This window comes from Brachycentrus maculatus, unplaced genomic scaffold, assembly GCF_059751285.1.
Source record: "Brachycentrus maculatus isolate JH-2025_06_01 unplaced genomic scaffold, ASM5975128v1 h1tg000061l, whole genome shotgun sequence".
Lineage (NCBI taxonomy): Eukaryota > Metazoa > Arthropoda > Insecta > Trichoptera > Brachycentridae > Brachycentrus > Brachycentrus maculatus.
The window spans coordinates 2,532,856-2,558,339 of record NW_028280815.1 but is presented as its reverse complement, the minus strand read 5'-3'; the positions used below and the strand labels follow the sequence as shown (position 1 = coordinate 2,558,339).

Genomic DNA, 25,484 nt, shown 5'->3' with positions numbered 1-25,484 from the left:
ATTCAAAAATATTCAATGTATTACTAATATACTAAACACAGCACAAATAGCCATTTGTTGACCAGTTTTATATAATACAAAAAAATACATCTGTTCGATGAAGGCCTATTCATTTGAAATTGCCGGGACTAATATTTAAAAAATACTATTTTTCAAAAGAGCAAATTAAAACATTACAAAAATTAACCCATCTTTCATATAAGTAGTCCACTTGCAAACCATGTTATGTTAAAAAATTAAGTTTTTTAGAAAATGGCTACAATCGGTAGAAAATTAAAAATATTAACGTCTTTAAAAAAAATTAACTCTTTCAACTACCATAATAACAGTATATAGAAAATATATATGTACTGAGTTGTAGTCCCATGGTAAATATTACGGACTTTAAGTCCAAGTTGTCTAGGTTCGAATCTACTCTATTGTGATATGTACATATATTTAATAACAGACCACTTTTGCGCCTAAAAAAATAGTATGAATTATTCTTTTTTTAATTAAAATATTTATACATACATATAATGAAATAAAACTATTTAGAAAAAAAATAAAACCAACTGACTAACCAACATGCCGCTTCACAGGTAGGCAGAAAGAATAAAATGCCACACCAATCTGTGTTTACAACCTTCGCCTCTTCTACATTCATGCATACCGCCGGTTATTCTGACTCCTGACACGCCCAAGTATTTGAAATACTTGATCATGCCAAGTTTTCCTCGGTCTTCAACCACATTCACCTTGTAAATTTGTTTTACTGTTATTTCACTGATTCTATTCACACGCCCAAACCATTTCAACACATGTTTTATAATTTTATAGATAATGCTTACGATTGCATTCCGACTGCATTCAGTCTACTTTCATCCTTCTGCCAACTCCATGCTTCACTACCATACATTCGGGTATTTATTTTACACTAATATTTATGACAGGCATGATATTGAGGACAGGCAGGGAAATACCATCTGTGAAATTGACAAAGTCATCAGAAGGTGGAGAGAGTATTGTGCGGATCTATACAAAGATGATAGTATGCAACCCCAGGCAGAATTCAATGATTTAAATCCAGATGAACCCCATATAATCCTCCAGGAAGTAGAGAATGCCATTAAAAATCTCAAATCCTACAAATCGCCTGGAAAGGACGGAATCCAAGCTGAGTTCCTAAAGAATATGACCGATGACGGCATTAAGAGGATGCACGATATATGTAATTCGGTATGGGAATCAGGAATATGGCCAACGGACTGGGTGGAATCTGTATTTATTCCAATACACAAGAAGGGTTCTACGCTAAAGTGTGAAAACTATCGAACTGTCTCACTCATCTCTCATGCCAGCAAAATATTGCTACACATATTAAAAGCAAGGCTAAAACACTACCTCGACTGGCAAATTTCAATTGAGCAAGCTGGATTCGTCAAAGGCAAGGGTACACGTGAGCAAATCTTGAACATAAGACAAATAATCGAGAAAAGTCGGGAGTTCAAGGTTCCGGTCGTACTTTGCTTTATTGATTATACAAAGGCTTTTGACTGCGTGAATTGGAATTGCCTGTGGAAGGTTTTGGAAGCAATGGGTGTACCGAGACAGTTGATAGTTCTTATTCACAACTTATACGTACAAAATTTGGCATCGGTAAGAGTTGATAATTTCCTCTCAGAGTCATTTCAAGTACAAAAAGGCGTGAGACAAGGGTGTATACTGTCTCCTGATCTCTTCAATATATATGGAGAATATATAATGAGGAAAGTACTAGACGGGTGGGAAGGTGGCGTATCAGTAGGGGGCAAAAAGATCTCCAATATAAGGTTTGCAGACGACACAACGCTAATAGCCAACAATGAGGACGAAATGGCTGAACTCCTCCATAGAGTCGAAATAGAAAGTCAGCATTTAGGACTTCAAATAAACAAAAGTAAAACCAAGGTTCTTGTCATCGACCGATTCGGCACCCTGATAAGGAACAATTCTTTAAGGGATTATGAAGAAGTCGACGACTTTATCTATTTAGGTGCACTCATTTCTAAAGACGGAGGCTGTGAAGCAGAAATCCGGAGAAGAATTGGAATGGCAAAATCAGCAATGTCTAGTCTGGCGAAGATATGGAAAAATCGGTCCATACTGAGGAAAACGAAAACCCGTCTAGTGAAATCTCTTGTATTCTCCATTGCGCTGTATGGAGTGGAAACATGGACACTGAGGAAAAAGGAAAAACATATGCTGGATGTGTTTGAAATGTGGTGCTGGAGGAGGATGCTGCGCATTCCTTGGACTGCAAGACGCACAAACGTCTCCATTCTCCGCGAACTGTCAGTGACAGAAAGACTCTCCACGACTTGCAGGAAAAGGATTCTGTCCTACTTTGGGCATATTGCCAGAAAGAACGAGAAGAGTCTTGAAAAACTGGTAGTAACAGGTACAGTTGAAGGCAAGCGGGCAAGAGGACGGTCTCCAACAAGATGGACAGACCAAATAAAGGAATTAACCGGATCCTCGCTAAACGCTGCCATCAAGTTGGCCCAGGACCGGGAAGAATGGAGAGGACTTGTGCGACAAGTGCCTGACATTCCAGAAGACCACGACGCTCAGCATTGAGCAAGAAGATGAAGAAGAGAATATTTATCTTAAAATAAAAATGACTGATGAATCCCTTTATTCGGAGATGTTAGAAATGCTTGTTTTGTATCTTGAACCTTCAATCGGCACGGGGTACTGGCTCAACAGACTGGACTCCGACGTAGTACCTATCCAGGAAGTGGAGGATTTCAAAGCCGACTTCCACCATGATGAGGATGATGATCATCCACTCGAGCCGCACGTGATGGTGGTCGCTGAGCTGCGCGGCCACGAGCTCCACCAGCTCCGCACAGTGAGACAGCTTCTCATTCAAAATCTGGAAAACACCACATATTATAAATATTCAGAAAATATCTGATTTTTAACTCGAAAAAGTTTGGCTCGGAAGCCGGATGCAGCTCTTTGACCTCTTAAGTGCCGCTTCGGCACAAATATCAGCACGACGTATTCATGCGAACAATCTTTTTAAAGTACAAGCCTTACTAACACATTTATTGGAGGAAATGCTAAAAAGCTCTCTACTGGTAGAGACTGATATTTGCGTACTTTTGATAGAGCGCGAGAGACGCCAAAAAACATTGTACAAATCGGAATTGGGTTTGCAGTTGCTTGTGATTAGCATGAATGTGAAAGAGGTGAAGAATGATTGCAAAGACAGTAAGGTAGCTATTATTTCTGCCTATCCTTGTTGAGAAGCGGCGTGATGGCTAGAACTCACATGTGAAATAATGTGTTAATTAAAGGATATATGCAAGTTCTGAAAATTTAAATAGTTTGGTTGTCAAGTATGGGTAGAATGTTACTAGTATATTATAAGTAATCACATAAACCATGACGAGTCGTAAGTCCTGTAAATACCCAGACTTCCCCATATTCTTCTTCATCTTTGCTAAGATGTCAAAAAGAAAGATAGATAATTGTTTACGTGAACGATGCTAACTATCAAGGTGTGATACGGTGTTATCTAGCTGTGGGCACAATTCTATCCTGCTATGGACACCCGCTGCGTCTCCACTCACCCTGGTCCGCTTGTTGATGCTGAAGTATGCGACGGTGTCTACATACAGCTTCTCCAGTTCCGCCTGCTCCCAGTAGAAGTCCGGGGTGTCCAGCAGGTCGGACTCCAAGTTAATGTGGTGCCGCAAAGCGAAGAGAGCGCCAGTCTTGCGCAGCACCTAAACACGGCAACCCCGCATCATGAGCAATAGAAAACATCAATACATAAACCAGCCAATGACAGGTAGTAAGCTCTAATACACCCTGACTTTCATTTTGACTTATAACATGACTACCCTAGTACTACTTACTACCTTAAATGAGATAAAGAGACAGTAGTTAAAAATAAAAAAATATTGATTTTTGTTATCTGATAGTCAAGTATTTTTTGTATTTTATATTAACACTATTATTCTATTTCTACTTATAATACCTATACCCTTATTATATTGTATACCCACACACAGGCCATGCCTTTGTGGGATCTTTTTTTGTATTTATATTTATATTTTATTAAAACAAATAATAATAAAAGTAAATGGATCAGAAAACAGAGTTATTTTATTTCTCCAAATAATATATTACAATGATCCACAAAGTCAGTGCCTTAAATATTCAAAATAACAAGTATTTTATTTACAATTTAGTAAATGTTGAATTTGTTCTATTTCTAAAATCTCCTCAATCATCCTTCCCGCCAACCCACCTCGGCCCGGGACATGAGGATGGGCTTGCCCCGCTGCAGGTCGTCAGTCACGTCCGCGATGGAGTCCGCGTACACGTCCAGCGTGGCTTCCCATATGCCCAGCTTCACGGACTGCGCCATGGCGTTGGAGAAGGTGTACTTCTCCAGGATGTTCTCCGGCTCGGGGTTCAGCAGGAACATGGAGCCCTGGAGGCGACATTTTTTGCTATAAACACAAAAAAAAACATGTCAATTTTTTGTTGTACCTCAAAATATTTAACACCCGATCTATATCAAGATATACTATTGGGTTGATGCAAAAGTTTTGACCGTTTTTTACATATATACACCCCAGGACAAAAAAATTTACGAGTCCTCAAAAAAACTAAAATTGACACATAATGAATTATTCTTGATATTTAATTAGTTTTTTTTGTATTGTTTAACATATGTGATGACTACTCGTTACTTCAAGATTAAAATGAAAGATCTTACTCATGAATTGTACTTAGAAATTGCCATTATATACCAGGTATCAGATTATCCGAACCTTAGAGACCCATAACGGTTCATTTATGGTCGAGTGTTTGTGATGGAGTAATAAAAGACATGTAATTTTTTAATTCATATTTAAGAAGAAGGTTCTAATCGCTTTATTTTAAATTAAGGTATTTTACATTTAAACATATTTATAACATTTAAAAATATTTAATATTTAGTGAATTCACCATTATTGTTTATAACATGTAAAATTCTATTCTTTAACGAAGCGTAAAGCGAATCTTAAATTTCTGATGTTATTTCTTCTTCCTAAACTTAAATCAAGTTTTTTTTAATTCCTCAATGTTTTTTTATTTTTTTTTCCTAACTTTTTTTTTCATAATCGCCCATAAATTTTCTATCGGGTTCAAATCAGGACTATTCCCGGGCCACGTCAACGATTTTAAGCCAATTTTATCCTTGTATTCAATGATCTGTAAGAAAAACAATAAATTATTTATCAAGTGGTCTACAAAGTGCATTAAAAAATAAATATTTGTACTCACAGTGCGGGCTCTATGGCACGGTGCCAAATCGTCCTGAAAAATCGGGTCCGCGGTATACTGCGTAATGTCCTCGATTGTTGGAATAAGATGGTTTTTCAACACTTTTTTGTACTGGATGGCATTCATCGTACCCTGTATAAAATTTAGAGGTCCCAAACCGTACGCTGTCATGCACCCCCAAATCATGACGTAGGGTGAATGTTTAACGGTTCGAGTGACGCACGATGGATGGTATCTTTCCCCAAGTTTTCGTCGAACTATCTTTCTGCCGTCTGGACCAAAAAGGTTGAATTTTAATTCATCGGAGAAAATAACATTTTGCCAATCCTCCAAGGTCCAATTCTGGTGCTCCTTCGCCCAATCCAGTCTAGCCTTCTGCATTTTGTTCGTCAGTAATGGTTTCTTTGCGGAACTTCGTGCTTGGAAACCATGCTCCAACAGCCGCCTGGACACTGTTTTTACTAAAAATGTTGATTAGCTGGTAGACTGCACCTCTGCGTGTATTTTAAGTGCCGTTAAAAATCGATCGCGCATAACAATTTTTTTTATTAAGCGATCATCTCGGGCAGATGTCGCGCGCCCCCATCCGCTTCCTTTTTTCCGTTCTATGGATCCAGTTTCTTGGAATTTTTTTAAATAAAAACCTCACTGCACCTTCTGAATACCCAACTCGACGAGATATTTTACAATTAGATATGTTTTGTTGCGACAGTGTGATTATTTTGGATTTTATCGAAATCGACATTTGCTTTGCACTTTCCATGATTGTTGTGTTATGTTCCCTCAAACGCGGGTAAAACAATATTGTTGAGACATTTTAAAATGTAAATATTGTAGAAAGGTGACACAAAGTGTCTTTAATTTATTAAATAAAAGAAAGATGTATCGATAAAGGATTTCTTAGAAAAAGAGTTCAGTATAGTCAAGGCGTGCGGTAGCAAGTAAACTCGTAAATTTTTTTGTCCTGGGGTGTATATATATATATATTTTTTTTTTTTTCTTGTGTATTATTTATTCAATAAATTATATAATTTCCATCAGTTCTTATAACCTTCTTCCATCTTTCTATCAACTTATTAATACCAGTAGTATAAAATTCCGCGGATTTTAATGCGAAAAATGAAGTAAGGGATGTTTTTACCTGCTCTATTGAATAATTTTTTTCATCATTAAAATTTTTTCGCAGTGATCGGAATAAATAAAAATCAGAAAGAGCAAGATCTGGAAAATACAGTGGATGCTTGATAACATCCCAATTTAACTCATTTAGCTTGTGTTAGGTCATCATAGCCACATGTGGTCGCGCGTTGTCGTGATGAAACACTGCCCCTTTTCTGTTTACCAATTCTGGTCTATCCTTTTGAAGGACCATGTTCGATTTGGATAATTGCTGACAATATCGTTCTGCTGTACTTGTCTTATAGTGTTTCAAGAGTTCAAAATACACAATACTCTTATTATTCCACCAAACACAAAGTATAACTTTTTTTTATGGATTTCGGCCTTCGAAGTTGTTAATGAGGCTTGTCCAGGTATATTCCAATGTCTTTTTCTTGTCACGTTGTTTTACACGTCCCATTTCTCATCTCCCGTCACCAAACGATGCAAAAAAGGTTCATGTTTTTGTCTCGCACTCAAAGCAACGCGCGTTGAAACACGATCCAATAAATTGGCAGCCGACAATTGATGAGGTATCCAAACGTCGTACCGCGAAACCATTTCCATACGCTTCAAATGTCTTAATGCGATTGTTTGGTTGACTCCCATCATTGACACAATCTCCCTGTTGGTTAGACGTGGATTGGTGTCAATTATGACTTTTAATTCGTCGTCATCAGACTTCAATGGCCGCCCGGTAAGTGGTTTATCAATGAGTGAAAAATCTCCAGATCGGAATTTTGCAAACCATCTTCGTACCTGTCGAACTTTGATGACATCTGCTCCATACGCTTCACAAATGTTTTTGGTTGCCACACTCGCGGTATTGTCTTTACGGAATTCATAAAGTAAACAATACGTAAATGCACTTTATCGAACGACATTTTGAAAAAATACAAGGGGTTATTACTGTACTCTGGCCAGGCCAAAACTGAATAGAAAGTAGAGGGAAAGCATCCTTTATACAATGGAATCATAAAAAAAGAAGATACTATTCATAATTTGTGAAACAAAAATTTTTTACCTGGGATCATAAAAAACGGTCATTACTTTTGCATCAACCCAATATTTTCATACTGACGGATTATAAGAAGCAACCAGGCGTGTGAATGTGCAGAAAAAAATTGGCAGAAAAATGAATTACTTTTATATAAATATTTACTTTTTTCTCTGTTAAGATATCAGTAGTTGGATTTTAGACACAATTATTACAAAGACCAATTATTATGTATTTTTTCTTTAAAGTTGTGCAATTTTCGTTGATTTTTTGGAAGATACAAAAGTAAGAACAAACCTTTTTAGATGATATACAAACATTTAAAAAAATGACTAACATCAAAACAATGAAAAGCCTAAACCTTGTTGATTGTATAGCAAGGCACATTCTCACGAGGTGTTCATAACAAGGGACATTCTCACAGGGTGTTTACAACAAGGCACACTCTCACGAGATGTTTACAACGAAGCACATTTATACAAGGTGTTTACAACAAGACATATTCTGAAAAGGCATTTACATTAAGGGACTTTCTCACAAGGCGTTTACAACAAGACGCATTCTTAAAAGGCATTGACAACAAGGCACATTCTCACAAGGCGTTTACTAAATGGACATACCCATCAGACTGGTAAGTATAGGACATGTTCTCCCTCTCCCTGACGACCATGGCCTCCGAGTAGGGCTCCTCCTCGAAGGGCTTCAGGAAGGCCAGCACGTTGCTGGTCTCCAGGTCGCTGCAGTTCCACAGGACCACGCCGCCCTCGCGGAAGAAGAACATGTGCCGCGGCTCCGCGCCCACCCGGTACTTGGCCACCGTGAGGAGGACATCCGGGGCGTCGTGGTCGCCTAGCCTGCGTCAGAGGGTATACAGTCAATCATTTCACAGTTGCCGCAACTCATCACTCATCTTCGAGTAGGTACCTAAACAATGAATATACAAAAAAACAATAAATCCCTTGGATTACAAAAAACAATAGATCGAAAAACTAATGTTAGGATAAGGGAAAATACCAAAGTAACAGATGTGGCTCAAAGAATTGCGGAATAAAATTGGAACAGGGCAAGTCATATAGCTCGTATGTCTGAAGATCTTCTAATATGTAATTTGTTTAATATTTCCTTTGTGGGATCTCTCTCGGAATTTTAAGTATTGATCAGACCCACATTATTTCGAAAATATTGAGTCTACCTCGCGGGTGGATAACTAAAATAGGCATGTTAGATTTTGTTTGATGTGTTTCTGTGTTTTGGATTTTGTGTATTTATAAAAAAAGATAATTGAATATACTTAGTAAAGTTTGAACCTATTAACACACTATTGTCTGGCAGTTTAGACAGTCTGCCGCCCGACCCTCAGTATACTTATCACAAGTAACCACAAACCCAATTCCGATCTGAGCAGTGTTTTTTGGCGTCTCTTGTGCTCTGCCAAAAGTAAGCAAATAGAACGCTTATAAGTGTCTCCCGCTCTCTGCTAACAGTAAACAATGTGTTAAAATGGCTTATTCTTATCAGATAACAACCTGTCGAGATGAGATAATAAACAAAATCTTGTTTATAAAATACTGCGTAAATGTGACAACACAATCTATGATACATGTTGGAATGGTCAAATGAGGAAAGAATACAAGGTTAAGATAAGAATTAAAGATAAAATTTGGAACGGTGTATCCAGATGGTTTGGATATGTGGAACAAATGAGTGAGAAAAGAATGGTTAAACAAATTTATGAAGTGAATGTAGTTGGAAATAGGAGTGGAGGAAAACCAAAGAATACTTTGCATCATCAAGTATTTCAAATACTTCAGTCATGAGTCGGAATAATCAGCGGGTATGTATGAGAAGATGCATGAATGAGTAAAAGGCGAAGAATATTGCAAAGACAGAGTGGTGTGGCGTTCTATTCTCTCTGCCTACCCCCTGCGGAAGCGGCGTGATGGTTAATTAGTTAGTTAAAATTAAATACAGGAAAATCTCGATGTAACTGACCTGCATAGTGCATGTATGAGATGCATAAATGCGGAAGAGGTGAAGAATGGTTGCAAAAACAGAGTGATGTGGCATTCTATTATTTCTGCCTACCCCTGTGGAGAGGTGGCGCGATGACTAGAACTCACATGTGAAAGAATGTGTCAATCAAAGGATATATACAAGTTATAATGTATGGGTAGAATGTTATACATATATAAAGCGATCACTCAAACCAGCCTACGACAGGTCGTAAGCCCTGACGTAGAGATGTCAATAAAATTAATTATATGTTAGTGTGATTAACCAAAGACAGGATATGAAGGTATCATGGATTTGACAAATAATTTGACTAGAACAAATAATAGCAGCTTGCATAGTATAGAAATTACTGAATTACTGATATGATATGGTGAGGATTGGAAAATTCTCTCCCAAGTGAGCAAATATAGACCACGATCAGAAAACATCTTTTCAACAAGATAATCTGGTGCATTATTATTATTATGAAGAATATTATAGAGTAGGCATTTGCCTATGAATTTTGTTTTATTTTTTTGATCAACTTACTTTTGAGGTGTGTATAATTTTTGTTCCATTAATGCTATTTTCAGCCGTTCGAGATCGTATTCCTTAGCCGTTGCAAGCGCTATCACGGAATATCTCCCTTCTTCGAAGAGCTCGGGATCCGCATCCGACGCATACCGCTTTTTATGTATCTTCTTTTTCATCAACGAATTATCGGAAGCAAAACATCTCCTCGATATCTCAGAAGAAATGTCTCGTCTCTGCGTAAACGGCAAAACATCGCAAACCTTCACTTTATTCAAAACGCACGATACATCCCGAAAATCTTTATGAAATATCTTTAAATTCTCCGATGTATTTATAAAATTACGTGAACAAACTTTAAGGTTATATTGAGTAAATGTCTTTGTAAGAATGTTGGTGAACGCGGAGCTCATCGGAGAAAATCTGCATCGAATTATCGGAAAACTCATGTCTTTGTTTGTATAAACATTTCCCGGCGAAAACCTTATTCAAATCTAGTTGGAAAAAAACACTAGCGACGTGATGCAACCAGGAATTTTCAATTTTGAAAAGAAATACGGAAATATTGACATTTCAGTGTTTACATTCTCATGTTTTGATAAACAAAATAAAAATAGAAAAAAAGCATATGACTTAACGTACCTACTTACCTTATAATTAAAATTTGTTATGGCAACATTTTTAGTTCAGTACAGGTACTGCAAGCTCAATTTAGTGATTCTGTGATTGAATATTCATATTTCTTTCTTTGTTTTTCCAACGTAAAGAGAAGGCATTAGAAGGAAATAAGAGAAAACAGAAATGGAGCATATTTTGTAGAGCATCTTCCCTTTCTTCTTACGGTAGTAATGGGATTAATCTCCATTAATCGAAATTTATCAATAATCGAAATAACAGCTTTCAAAACAGTAACTAACTAACCATCACGCTGCTTCTCCGTAGGGGTAGGCAGAAAGAACAGAATGCCACACCACTCTGTCTTAGCATAGATTCTTTACCTCTTCCACATATTATTCCTCATATATACCTGAGGATTATTTCAACTCCTGACTCAGCCGCTTTCAAGTATTTGATATACCTGATCATGCTAAGCTTTCCTCAGTCTTCTTCTGCTCTTTTTTCCAACTATATTTGTTTCTTAATTTTTTTTACCGTTCTGTCCTCCCTCATTCATCCCACGTGTCTAAATCATCTCTACACACCTTTCTTAATTTTGTCGATAATGCTTATCTCAGCCTTGCATTTCAAAACAAGTGTTTCTATTATTTCTTTCAGTAATTTCATCAGATTAATCAATAGCACTAATATGGGTTATGTGATGATGAATCCAATAAGAAAAACCCGAAAAACATAATTCAAGCTACCCTCGGCCAAAAAAAGACCGTTAATAAATTTTCTCTCATAAAAATTCATTACACCCCAGCTTTTTCCCTAAATTTCCTTTAATTGTCTCGAATCAATTTTTTGTTTTTCTATAGAAGCGCTCCTAAAATAATCGATTTACTACGAAATGATTCGTTTATTTTAAAAATCGATTATAATATTCATCCAATTTTTCCCATCAATAAACATACTATAACCTCAAAATATTGTATTTTGACGTTCTGAAAGAATACTTTCATATTACATTCAGTAAAAATACGAAGAGCCCGTAATTTATTTCTGTGAAATTTATTTACTACCATGAGGTTAACCGATATTCTATTCCGCAAAAATCGTATGCCTAATGGACATATTTTCAGAGGAAAAGATCGATTTGTTAGAAAAGTCCTGCCAATACACATCAGACAGTTGCGCGAACGGTATGAGATCGAGGATAACAACATGCTCCTCCTGAGGCATCCATATCTCTCGGAGGTAAAACTATGTTTTAAATTTTATTCACCGTGAACAAATATTATTACATGACGAGGTCTCGTCATTGCTCTCGTATATTGGATTTGGTTGGTTCGTGTGAATGTTAATTTTTTATCAATGTAAGTATATAATAATGGAGTGAAGTATGAAACGCAATCTAATACAACAACATACATCAACCTAGTTGTACTCTAAATCTAGTTAGTTGGGCTACTCTGGTTCCACGTCTGAGGACCATCATTGAATAAAATCTTTACAGTCAAATAAACCAAAGCTTCATGGAAAAACAACGTTAAGATGTACCACCCTGTCACGCAGCGAGGGAGATTCTTCTCTCAGTGAACCAGAGACTGACAATGTGTCAGGACCAGCTAGATTCCAGGGATAAGCAAAGTGAAGCAGATAAAACAAGTTCGTCCAAGGAAAGGGTCCGAAAAGTTAAGAGGAAGGACCTACAACCTGAGGACGGGGAGACCTGACACCAACAGTCTACAATGATGATAAGTTTGGATGTTGCCATGAAGAAGAAGAGATGTACTCCAAATCTGTGTATCAAAGATATACAGGTTTAGAGTACTACTGGTTTCATGCAGTAACATTCAACACCAGTTTTATTTTATTTTATTATTTCTACGTAGAGTACCTTTTTTTTATTCTCCACACGATTTCTCCCTGATCTTCCGCTTGCTCTCTTTCCTTTTATTTTCCCCGCTATTATACAGGGTGGCGCAAAATTAATCACTATCGGAAGATGTTATAATTTTTGCAAATGGCGTCGTACATCTATCATATTTGACATTTGTGAACTAGACAGCTGCAGTATACAAACAGACTCATAGTGGCGCAAAATAAATCATCCAATTTTGTTTATGAATAACTTTATTACTAATTTTTAAAAATATATTTTGTGTGACGGAAATCTTTATTTTGACTTAATTTTTTTTTCTGTTAAGTGGAAAAGATGATATCCGTCAAGTGGCTGCTGCGGAAGTTTTTTAGCATCGTAAGGGATGGGTTAAATATGTACTCAAAGAGCTCTGAAAATCTAATATGTTTGATATTTGTGAATCTTTGTGTTTCAGGAACAAAGTTTTGGGCACGCAAGAGCTCTTGGAAAACAGGAAGCGTACAAATTAAAATGCTACGAATATAGGCAAAGCAGGTTCAAGGAACACGTGACTCTTGCAGATCGACTGATGCATCTCAGAGTTAACGAAAGCTGGGATTAGTGATAAATAGTCAATTTCATTTTTCAATAGTCAACAGTATGCATTTTATAATTCAATAAAAATCCATTAAACTACCCCCTATTTCTTATCATTTACCTTTTTTTATTTATTTTATAAATCTTTTTTATAATTCATTTTATCGTAGAAATATTCATTTAAAAATATTAAAAACATAATAATAAAAAAAATCCCACATATCCATAGCCTGCGTGTATGGGTATACATATAATACAATAAACACAATGAAACTAATTGTGATAATTTTAGACCAGAAAAACAAAAACAAAAAGAAATGTAAAATAAGAAATAATGAAACAATTATGAAAACATAAGTAAGAAAATATAATTATTTATAGTTTCAGCATTCACTTTGCGGTAGGACATGATTAAATTATAAATAAAACACTTGTTTTTTACCGTTAAAGTATTATTACTTACGACTAGTTTCGGAAGCTACATATGCTTCCATCCACGGGTTTGAATATAAACTGTGAAGCATTAATAAATAAATAATTATCTGTACTGATAGAAGTGAGGGTATCTGTAAATGGAAGCATGTGCAGCTTTCGAAACTAATCAAAACAATATAATACTCAAGTAGTAAAAAACAAGTGTTTTATTTATAATTTAAGGATATTAAATAGGAAATCTCCAATCAATATGAATTTCTTGGAGAAACTCCTTGTAGCTTTTTTTGATCTCTATCCACACCCAGACAGTGGAAAGGACACTGTATCGGGTCAATGCGGTGTCAACTTGATCTCCATTTACGTAAAGGAAAGGTAGTTCAGTGCTTCAGATTCTGGATAAAAAAGTAGAATATATTTCATAGCTTGTGGACTAATGAAGGAGTTAAGGTTGAAGGACATTACTGCTATATAGGAAAGGAAATGGAGGAAGAATATTAGTTAGGAAAGGAGAATAGCAGCATTGGCTAGGGCACTTAGGGTTGCATACCAGTACTTGTGATAGCTAGCTTTCCTTTATAATAGGCTATTTTCACTCAGTACTAATATTGAATTTAACATATTTTATTAATTTTAATGAACAGTGTTTATATCATGATTTAATTTTTTTTCACAATTTTCATAAACAAAATTTGTTTATTTGTCAAACATATTGGATCTTTAAATGTATGGATGGTTTTAACCAATGCCGTTAAAACCAGTGCATATAAGCCCTCGCTCTTAGTATGAAATACTTAGAATAGGGCCCCATATTGCGGGATTACAGTATAGTGCGCAGACAAAAGAATCTACTTAAATCAATCAGTGGTGAGTCAGCGCCATTTGAAGAAAGAAAGATGAATCATTTTTATCTCCCTTATTTGTTTTGTGATTTTAATAAGAACATTTTTGATTATTTCGATTTCTTTATATTGATTTATTTGCAAATCTTAAAAAATATGTAGTGGTCAAGAAATTTTAAAATTTTAAGATATATTTTTTTAAAACCCTATTGAACCCTATTGAACACCAAAAAATATAAAGCTCTCTATATTGGCACTTTTGAGGTTTTGATTTAGATAGTTATAAAAAAAAATACTGTTCTTTAGGAGTACCTACTTGGGATGTTAATTATTGTATTCGAAATATCTTCAGCTAGAGCAGTGGTTTCCAAACATGCCATGCCCATGGACCCCTTCTAAAGCCTCACTACCTATGAACCCGAATGTAAAATAACTCACACATAAATTATAAATAACAATATTATAAAATAAAATATTACTACACCATTAATTGAAAACTATAGAATACATGAGCAGGTCAAATGATACTATATCATTTTTAGGTAGGTACTTTTTTTGAAATTACCTAACGTCCATGTGACTCTGAAATCTAGCTACGGATTATGCAACACCACTTATCATGACCCTATTCAAGCTTCGGCTTTTTAAGTTTTGTAGCCTATGCCTACTCGTGAGTGGATTTATTCTTTATGTTTAAAGTTACTATAATTTCATGTATATAATTTCATAACAGAAAAGCCTGGAGACAGTCTGTGGACTCCATATGCTCCACCTAGGGAGCGGATATGGTTAATAATAATAATTTCATGTAATTCATGAGTGAAATTTCTAGGAAAAAACACTCGCAGGTAGGTACTTCTAAACCACATCGAAGTAACAAAATCTAGTGTTGTCATAGTGAAAAAATATGTCTTTTTGTTGCCATAAGTATTTATTTTTTGTGCAGAATTTGACAAGTGAGCAGTCATAAAATAAAACGGTAAACAAATTATTTTCTCATGAGGCTGGCTGTATTTAAAACTTGTGCAGAAAGTATTTAGTGAAATGGAGACCAGGTTTTACGAAGGGTGCGGCAGGGAAGGACCCATTCGCTGTATATTTCTGTGCGAATTTCATCCTGTCGCAGGACCTAAGATAACTTATCAGGTAATTATAAGTCTGGTGCAATTATCTTTTTACAACCACAAAACTAATTAACAGCATTACCCAATATGTCCAACGCAATTTATTGACCAATATAATTGCAATGCTTTCCCGTTGTTGCATTTATTGTGCAAATCCTTTGAAATATGGAAATAATTAGACGTATATATTTTTTGTTCTAAGAATTGCAGGTGACAGTGAGTCACATGTCAGATTCCTAGAAAATAATTACGGAATGTAAAAAAGCATACGTAAAACATTTTTACTGCCGTTTAAATATATTTTTTTTTAAATTACACAATACCTATTTGCACAAATTGATCATCCATTAAAAATGACTTTGGGATGCGAACTGACTTGGGAGGATGCAAAGGGGCTGATAGTCGCCAGAAGAGCCTGTAGGCAGTTTGTAGACTCCATTCACCCCGCATAGGGAGCAGATATGGATTAATGAAAATTAATGAAAAATGTATTTTGAAGATAATAAAAATGCCAATTTTTTTACACAATATTTTGAGTGGTCAAATTATTATGAGCTGTTTTCATCAACATTTTATCGTAATTTAAACGTATACTAATAATTTTTCTTGAATCCTTTATTAGCGGATACTTTGTTGCACATTTTATAAACTTCATAAAACAAAGTTTCAGTTTATTTAAAAAAAAATAATTTTTGAAGAGGTTTATTAGGACAGAATTATTGAAATCTGGGTATTTACAACGCTTACGACTTGTCATTGACCGATTTAAGTAATCACTTGATTAATTCACTTTTCTATCCATGTTTGACAAATGATCAAACGATCAAATTTCAAATTTCAAATTTCAAATGATCAAATGATCAAAAAATGATCAAATTTCGAATGCAAAAAGAACCCTTTTTTACAAACATTATTCTTTTGCACACTTCAACCAGTAGAGTTCTCTTAAGTGTTCTGAGATACGGGAATATTTTGGTGTTCCGGTTATCAATTGTTCTATGGAATTGAAAACTGATTAGAGCTTATAAATTTGGCACATATAATTGTGTTTTTAACACATTGTTGTTAGGTGGTTTTTTCATCAACCCCGACAATAATTATACTCAGACAGTCTGCTGCTCGACCTTCAGTATACTAATCACAAGTAACCGCCACACCCAATTCCCATCTGTACAACGTTTTGCAGGCGTCTCTTGCACTCTACCAAAAGTAAGCAAATAGAACGCTTATAAGCGTTTCCCGCTCTCTATCAACAGTATGTGGTTACATCCTTTGGGATACAGAATTTTACAGGATAGGAAGGGATGCTTTGTATTTTTCATCAGCGGAAACATGGACAATAGTTGGAAGGCTTTAATCATTGTCATATTGTACAGTCAGACTGTAAAATCACACATTTTACATTTTGACAATGGTATTGCAGGAATCTGTAAAAAAAAAATTAAATACAGTAGAACCCGGAAATCTAGACTAATTAAGGCTGTGGCCTGTTCGGATTTGGAAAAAATTGGGATTAGCTGATACTTTTTAGCGTTTCCTGCAAAAAATGTGTTAATATTTTCTTTGTGTTCTAAAGAACAATATTAAAGAATATATCATTCTTGAATATTATGGGATTTCTGTATGGATGGAAGTAATCACTAATATATATATTTTTTTAATATAATTTTTAGTTTCCTGATGAATATCTCTCTAAGGAGATATTTGACGCTATCAACGTGTACATTATACCCAAGCCGCCCCTTCAACGATGTCTCATGACAATGTAAGTGTAATTTCTTATTTTTATTACTATAATAGAGTCTTGACTATTTTATTTTTATTATAATTTAATGATTACTTGGTATAAATATAATACATATAAATTTTATAGGTGTCTCCATTTAAGATGTAACATCTATCATTTTTATACGAAAGCTCTGGGATGGTCTGACTTCCAACTTCTTTTGAATAAAAACCATAGATGATTTGTCTAAAGTTAAGACACCTATAATATTGATATATCATCCGTAGGGTGAATAATAGTTTCATATTACACCGCGCCTTTGGGATACAGAATGTTACAGGATCGGAATCGATGATTTGTATTTTTCATCAGTGGAAACATGGACAATATTGGGAAGGCTTTAATCATAGTCAGACTGTAAAATTACACATTTTACATTTTGACAGTGGTTTTGCAGAGATCTGTAAATGCCAGAATTTTTAAAATTCAGTTTTTTTTCAAATTTCAAATACAGTAGAACCCGGAAATGTGGACAATTGGGGCTGTGACCTGTTTGGATTTGGAAAAATTGGGATTAGTTGATAAATTTGTAAAACAGTACATACATAGTACTTTACACCGCAGTAGTTACGTTTTACACGCCACCCTATGCTACCTAATATTCAACATATGCTCTGCGTACTAATCTTTGTTCTTACATTACAGTACTTAGTAGAAATACTGTGTACTGTATTTAACTTTTCAATGATTTTTAAACAAAATTAAGTTATAAAGTGGGTGTACTGACAAAAACTTGAAAATATGCAGTTTTGACTTAATGATGCAAATTATATAGTTTTCAACATTCTATAAACTGGCAAAATACACTAAGTATGTGGTTTTAAAAGTAAATTCAACTTTAAGTTTAATAACGGGTATTTTATTCAGGCTAAAAGCTTTGAATAACAGGGATTTGAGAGTTTTTTAATGTTTTTTGCCAGTATAACCATGATACGTAATAATAAATGTGTTCTTCAGTCTTTGCGTAGTTTTTAAATGTTTTTCTACAAACATTTTTCTTTGCCAAATGGCTCGGTCATATGTTGAGACAGAAGGGTTTCCTGCATCTGATAATAGAGGGAACGATCGAGAGAACAAACACCAGAGGACGCCCACTCTGCGAACACGGGCTGTTCGACGTATGAGGAGCTGAAGAGGGTTTCGCAAAATACACCGGAGTGGCGAAGGCGGAGTCATTTGTTGCTGCAGACCAATCCACAGGATTGAGATAGAAAGAAGAGTTTTGCTTTCTAAATCTTGTTGGGATATACAACGGGATTCTACTGCAATATTTTGTTCTTAATTTTTAGAAATGCTCTCGGCCACAAGATAATTGGTTACCCCGTGCGCATGGAGAGTGCCAGATACGAGCGCAACGCCTACATGTTCAACCTGTGCTTCGTGTGCGACACGTGGGCCAGAACCGCCCAATACGAACCCGTCGTCAAGAAATTAGCTGAACACTTGGTGAGGCACAATTCTTCTTGAACATTCTGCATGTGTCCAAATCCTTCTTCTCGAATCTCGGTTTCCCCACCTAGGAGCTATTTTTTAATGTTGACATCTCAACATAAATGAATAATAATGTAGATGCCTGGGTATTTACAGGGCTTGTGATCTGTTATAGGTTGGTTTAAGTGATCACTTCATACACGTGTACTAATCTCATTACACTGTATATTGATATTACTAGAGCTATATATGTTTGATTGAGCAAGTCTTTGCTGTAAAATATATGCCTTTCAATAAAAACATAAAAAATCATATAAACTAGAATATATGGATTACTGGGTGTTATGAAAATGCTCTTTATCTCACATTTTATTTAGGTACGGAATGAATAATTTGAATATTTAACATTTTTACTCTTGAACCAATGCACTTAACTGGTGTTCATGGGCTAAATCATGCATCAAAACAAACAATTCCTCAGTGTTCTGGACGATTTCTTCAGCCCAGTTAATGGCTATGTTAAAAGCTTGTACGGCTTCAGGTGGAATTTTTTAATCTGGCATCGTTGGGATTACAGCGCGCTTCGGATTAGCGATCTGGCACCTGATGTGTGGGTTCTCTTTTCCAGATGATCATGGAAGAGGAGAACCGGTTCCTGTCTGACGCCGCCGTGGGAGCCAGCAAGCTGCCCACTCTGCTGGCGCACTTGCTGCACGACCTCAACACGCACCAGAAGGCCTCCATCGTGGGTGAGAAGACATTCAAACATTTCCCACATAGACCTGCTTTCATGCACCTTTTTTAAGATTTCATCAACTGGACTTCAGTAGTTACCGACACAAACCATATGTCTTCTACATCTTCTTCAAACCTTTTTCCGCACCCCGGTGGTGCGTAGGCCACTGCATCATATGAACGCAGTGTTATCTTGATTGTTAACACATGAAGGAAGGGTGATCAGCCCTTCGCTTCAGGTAGCAGTCCAGGGTAATATTGAATAAATATTAGAGTGAAAAAATCAAAAACCATATGTAGTAGCTCAGTAACTGCTCAGTCATTTTTGAAAACTGACTGAATAACAAACTTTTCCTTTTGCCTAGCAGGGCTTTTGTGGTCAATTTGCTAGAAAAACCGCAATTCAAACAAATAATTCAAAAATCAAATGCTTTTGATTAATTTATAAACACTCTGTGCCATTGTTGAAACAAATTTTTAAATTTCATCTTCACCTCAATATTTCTCAGAATTATTAAGACACAAATGATCATTTTATTCTAAATACCAATCTATAATTTATTTGAAAAAAAATAATAAAAAAAATATATGTGTATATATATATATATATATATATATATATATATGAATCGAAAAAATTTGCACAACCCTGAAGGAATCTCTAACATACTGTCCAAAATGTATCTGATACTTTTATAAATTATAACGTCAGATCCGACGGATCCGGTATTTCTCGCTAGAGTAGCTTATGTTGATATATGGATTTTAGTAGCCAAAGGGTTAATGTGAATGAATTTTGAATTTTTCCATTCAGAGGGAGAGACAATGATACACCTGAAAGTTGTGGAGAAGTGGCGAGCGCCGACTCCCGTGCGGGACCAGGACGTGCCGGTGTTCCTGCGCCCGCCCGACCCCCACAGCCAGTGGGACCTCACCACCACGCAGGTCAGTTCATCAGCCACCGCGCAGCAACTGCTCTTGTAGTTCTTTGGGAATATTTCCTGTGTAGACAGCTGTTTCAATCTGCCCAAAATAGGGACACATTCTCACAGGTGATAGTCAAGACACACGAAGAAAAAAACCATATTAGTAGATTAACAACAGAGGTACTGTAGGGAGGCAACCTCTATCGTAAATATTCAATGTTAACCGGATCCACGCGGCTCGCATAACCGTATGTGTTTTCACAAAACATTCCCCGTACGCAGCTGACAAAACCGTTTGTGTTTTTACTTTGCTCTAAGTTTCGAACCTCAGTTCAACTTGGAGGGATTTTTTCATGGTGTGGAACTTTGGATAAAATAATACGTCAATCCTTGACCTTATGACATCTGTTGAAATATCAGACTAATAATTTGTAACATCACAAGGATTTTCTTGCGGTCGGTAATTAGTCCGCGCCATAATCATGCCCTATATCTGTCTCACTCTCGACGCTACGCATTGCCAGTGGGTAAGAGTGACACACGATGCGTGCTTTGATTTATTTATGTTACGATCTTATTTGTTTATATATTTCAAGAATAATGTGACACGAGTGTATTATAGAGTACCAAAAAGGCACAATGAATCCCATTGAACGTTTTTGTTTGGGAAAATAAATCGTTTCTTAACTAAATACATGATATAAGTAATCATTTAAAAAACGGCGAAATACCGCCGCGCACGGGCGTCTCTCAAGAACAAAGCGAACGCGGTTAAAAGGTTAACATATGCTTTTGAGATCCCAGTGTCAAGTAACACATTTATTTAAAAAAAAGTAGAAGTTATTTAAATATACTCCAAAAATAAATTTGTGTGTATTTATCCAATGTGTTTTTGGACTAAAAATAGTAGATTCAATTTTAATTTAAGTTTGACTTGGTAAATACCACTATTTCTTAAAATCTATTGTAACATGTGTTTTGATACATTTTCATTTTTATCATTTTCAAATACCAATCATAACAATCGAGATTTTTCATTTATATGCAATAAAAATTATGTATATGCATGTATTTTCTGCTACTGACCCTTATCCGAACCCAATGATGCATAGGGCACTGCATTGATTGACGCAATATTTATTAGATCATTTATTATTTGAAAGCAAGATGATCTGTTCTGCGCTTCGGGTACAAGTCCAGGGTAATAATAAATAATATGAGTGAAAAACTGAGTGGGAGAAGCGGAGGATGTTAGCAATGATAGAGTTTTGGCATTCTATTCTCTCTGCCTGCCCCTGCGGGCAAGATAGTTTGCCAAATCCAATATTCCTCCCGAGTGAAAATAGCCCATTTCCATGTTCCAGGTACTACCATACGTGGATGGATACAATCACATTTCCAAAATAGCCGTAGAAGCCGACGTGGAGACTGGGCTTGTGAAGGCGTGTATCCAGAATCTTGTCTACTACGGTGTTGTAAGTACCTCACACATATTACATATTGCTCACTCCTTTCAACAACTTCATATATCAAAAAACTTGATTTTTCAGGAGATCGTTTTTAAAGTTAAAAAATATTATACAATGTATTAAGAATAAATATCAAGCCACTTATTGAACTTTTTACTGTGCAACAGATCTTTTTAGTTAAAACCCGAATGTTTTTTCTCCATTTGAAAAATATCTAGTTTATTTAAAAAAATAATTAAACAATACCTTTTCTTCAAATGCAAAAACAACACTTTCTGCTCTGTAGCGGGTAAATATTAAGTTAAAAATATGCCGCTTTTGCTGGGATATAGTATATTTTCTGGGCATTCCGAAAACATGCACAACTGAAAATTGACAATTTTTGAAATATGACGTTATTGAAAGGAGTTAGCTATGTGTCACTAACTCGTCACATTTTCCTATCAAACATTTTTTTAGAAAAAAATTAATATTTAATTAAGATTATTAAATATCTCACATAAATATCTACTGTTTTATGTAAAACGAGGCTGGACTTTGACTTTGGCTGAAAAATTATAAAAAATATTCAAAATATCAATAATTTTTTAGTTATTCGAGTTTAAGTTAATCGAGATTATTATTTAAGTTTTTTGGTTCAAACCCACTCTACCACAATTTGATACTTATTTTTAATATGTGATGAGCCGCTTAGGCTCACAGAAATACATAGTATCAAATTGAAGTATTTTTGTAAATAATAAAAAATTACAAAATAAAAAATAAAAAATATTAAAACATTTAAAGAATTTACTTTGTGGTTAAGTCATTTTTCTTTTTTTACAAATATAAATAAATAGTGCTAGTAACGGTGTATTGATTGTCCCTACGAAGAGATGTCTCGAATCCGGTAGATAAAAATTTCGTTGTATACTAACATTACCAACATTTTTGTAAAAAAAAAGAATGAATATTCATAATGGCTGTCTATGGGTTTAATTAATTAATTAAATTAGTTAATTTATTGACAGCAAGATGGTGCTATACAAATTATTGTTCTCATTTCAGGTAGCGCTAGTTCCCATCCTGAAGTACGGCAACATGTATCGCAGTACGCCGGCCCTATCCCGCCTCTTCCGGGACCCTGGGCTGCAGAAGGAGTGCCTCAGCTTCGTCGCCGCCGCCGGCTCGCCCCCTTCCCTGCCCTCCATCCGGGACGTGCTGCAGGTGTACTGCAGCCTGCTGCAGGGCAGCACGCTCAAGTCCATCTGCGTGCGCCACTCGCCCCAGACCAAGTGCATAGACGAGCGGCGCCTCATCACCTTCGGCCTGCTGCACAAGATGATCCGGTGCCTGCGCAAGTACCCCATATACACGGGGGAGCGCGACAAGCTGCGACCGGACAGCCTGCGCACGCTCTTCACCGGCGCACTGTGCGTGGACAGGCTCTGCTGCGCCACCAAGATAGGCCTGCCGCAGCTGGAATACACTATCGAAAATGACCCCGAAGTTATCGTAGTATGGAGATAAGAATCAGACTGAATGGGACAATAATGAATCTTTTTTTTTTAAACATTTTTGACATCTCTATGTCGTCTATGTATCTAGATCTATGTTCTTCATCTTAAGAAGAATATGGAAGTCTGGGTATTCACAAGGCTTACAACCTCTCATAGGCTATCTAAAGTGATCACTAATTTCATTAATTGATTCGGCGGTCACTTTGTGGTAAAATCTATCCGTTTTTAATTAACGTTTTACTTAGTAAATACCACTATTTCTTAAAATCTATTGTGACACGTGACTATTTCTTAAAATCTATTGTGACACATACGGTGTTTGAAAATGATGCGGAATGCATCGAAACACGTGTCACAATAGATTTTAAGAAATAGTGGTATTTACTAAGTAAAACGTTAATTAAAAAAAAATTTAAGTGATCACCTTTACGCATGTGTAACATTCGCCGATTTTACCCATGATTAGCAACCACATTACTCAAATTTTATAAGTCATACATATATGATCAATCTCATGACGTTCCATTATTGAGTTCACAACAGCCAATCTATGATTGGATTTAGAATGCTTTTATTAATGGGTTTGACCGCGATGAGGTGATTTTGAGATGTCGAAAATGTAAAAATAACTCCTAAGTGTAGAAAGCCAAATTTGTTATCACATTTCGGACGGGTGTTTTTTACGCCTGCGGACCGCTGGCGACGGGATTTGATAATTGTGTACATATAGTTTAGACCTAAACAGGGAGATTGGTACATGATATTCATATAAAAAAAACATTAAATAATTCCTGATTTTCTGTCCTTGAAATGAGGCCGGCGTAGAAGGTAAGAATACCCTTCCCATCCTTTAGCATCAATTGACGGAACGGGTAGAAATGCGTTTCCCGTCTGAAGTGTGTTAACAATATTTGGACGCACTCACAAGGCACTCAAATGTTTTGTCTTTTAATTCATTTAAAATGAATAATGTACTTTAACAACATGAAAAAATGGCCGCCATGTTTCCCCAGCTGTCGTGAAAAACTGCAAAATTTAAACTGTTTTTTGGGAATCGTGTAATCCGAATTTTAGTTTTGTTTGTAAAATTCAGTCCCTCAATTTGCGAATCAACCGACTTTTACTGTATTGAAAACGAAACTTTAATCAGTCAAAAACACTTTATCCACTGCCAAGATTGCATTTCAACCGATGTTACTATTTTATTTATTTTCAATAGGTACAAGCAAAACTCGAATTTTTACAAAAATGTTTTTTTATGTAATCAATATTTATATATGTAACTGACTTTGTGATTTTTTATGTTATAATTTTAATAACTTTCTTATAAAATCATGATATATCTTGTTATAACTTTGTTATAATGTGGATAGGTTTCGAAGCAAAAAGCTTCTTCCTCAAGACTAAAATACTTAACACTATCTATGTACTTAAAAAATATTAAGTGCACGCGAGAAACTAATTCATACAATTGTAATATTCATAATCATTGTAATATTGTAGATGAGTGTTTGTTTCTTCTTTTTTTTGTTGGAAAGTTTTTAAATCTTTCGACTATCTACTTTAAAAAAATTACAAATTGGCAGTTAGCAGAGCTGTTTGCAGAAGGACCCTTTTTGCTTACAAGTCAGTCGACGTTACAATTAAGTTATAATAACGTATATAATGATTTTATAACGACGTTATTTTTTACGTTACGTGATTTTTCGATAGTTTGGTTTGATGACTCCAAATGATGAATTTTTTCGATTATTATTTTATATCATATGAAAGTTCCTTAAAATGTGATGTTTGTGCATACATATAATATATTCATTTGGTAATAAATATTTGAATGTGTTGTATAAATACACTCTTGTGTATCACCTTAATTATGTTTAGATATGTATATGTTACGGGTAATGCTAGAATACAAAGTAAACCTACGTTTATCCGGGTTAACTTAGCATTACCCAATGTTTGGTAAACTTCAAAAACTGACAAAAATATAATTGAATTTGCAGTTTACCTGTGTACACCTAAGTCTACCCTATCCTGATTAAATAATCTTAGAAAAACGTAGACAATTTAAGTACAGAGTTATTGTTTGCATTTTAATTTTAACAAAATATTTGAACATTTTAACAAAATATTTGAATTTATATGTTTTATTACAAAAAAATCATTAAAAAAGTACCAAACATATTGTTTAGAT

At 35.5% G+C, this 25,484-nt stretch overlaps 3 protein-coding genes across 4 annotated transcripts; 2 read left to right on the top strand and 1 right to left on the bottom strand.

Annotated features, from left to right (window-relative positions):
• Positions 1-2,698: 2,698 nt before the first annotated feature.
• LOC148311595 (required for meiotic nuclear division protein 1 homolog) lies at positions 2,699-10,534 on the bottom strand. Its single transcript, XM_088256449.1, has 5 exons — positions 10,004-10,534; positions 8,083-8,316; positions 4,283-4,487; positions 3,600-3,755; positions 2,699-2,896 (listed from the first exon to the last, which is right to left on the bottom strand). The coding sequence occupies exons 1-5, from the start codon at positions 10,432-10,434 to the stop codon at positions 2,699-2,701; spliced, it is 1,224 nt and encodes a 407-aa protein (XP_088112575.1). The 5' UTR covers positions 10,435-10,534.
• A 1,013-nt stretch (positions 10,535-11,547) lies between these two features.
• LOC148311594 (large ribosomal subunit protein mL63) lies at positions 11,548-13,145 on the top strand. Its single transcript, XM_088256485.1, has 2 exons — positions 11,548-11,842; positions 12,925-13,145. The coding sequence occupies exons 1-2, from the start codon at positions 11,669-11,671 to the stop codon at positions 13,069-13,071; spliced, it is 321 nt and encodes a 106-aa protein (XP_088112611.1). The 5' UTR covers positions 11,548-11,668; the 3' UTR covers positions 13,072-13,145.
• Positions 13,146-15,262: 2,117 nt separating this feature from the next.
• LOC148311593 (GATOR complex protein NPRL2-like) lies at positions 15,263-24,699 on the top strand. Of its 2 annotated transcripts, XR_015837231.1 has the most exons (8): positions 15,263-15,466; positions 17,118-17,209; positions 18,520-18,676; positions 19,290-19,410; positions 20,211-20,341; positions 21,687-21,797; positions 22,839-23,534; positions 23,652-24,699. XR_015837231.1 is itself a non-coding variant. In XM_088256448.1 (7 exons), the coding sequence occupies exons 1-7, from the start codon at positions 15,365-15,367 to the stop codon at positions 23,298-23,300; spliced, it is 1,176 nt and encodes a 391-aa protein (XP_088112574.1). In that variant the 5' UTR covers positions 15,287-15,364; the 3' UTR covers positions 23,301-24,068. The 2 variants fall into 2 exon arrangements, 1 of the variants encoding a protein (XP_088112574.1); XM_088256448.1 differs by having other exon boundaries at positions 15,287-15,466; positions 22,839-24,068.
• The last annotated feature ends 785 nt before the right edge of the window (positions 24,700-25,484 follow it).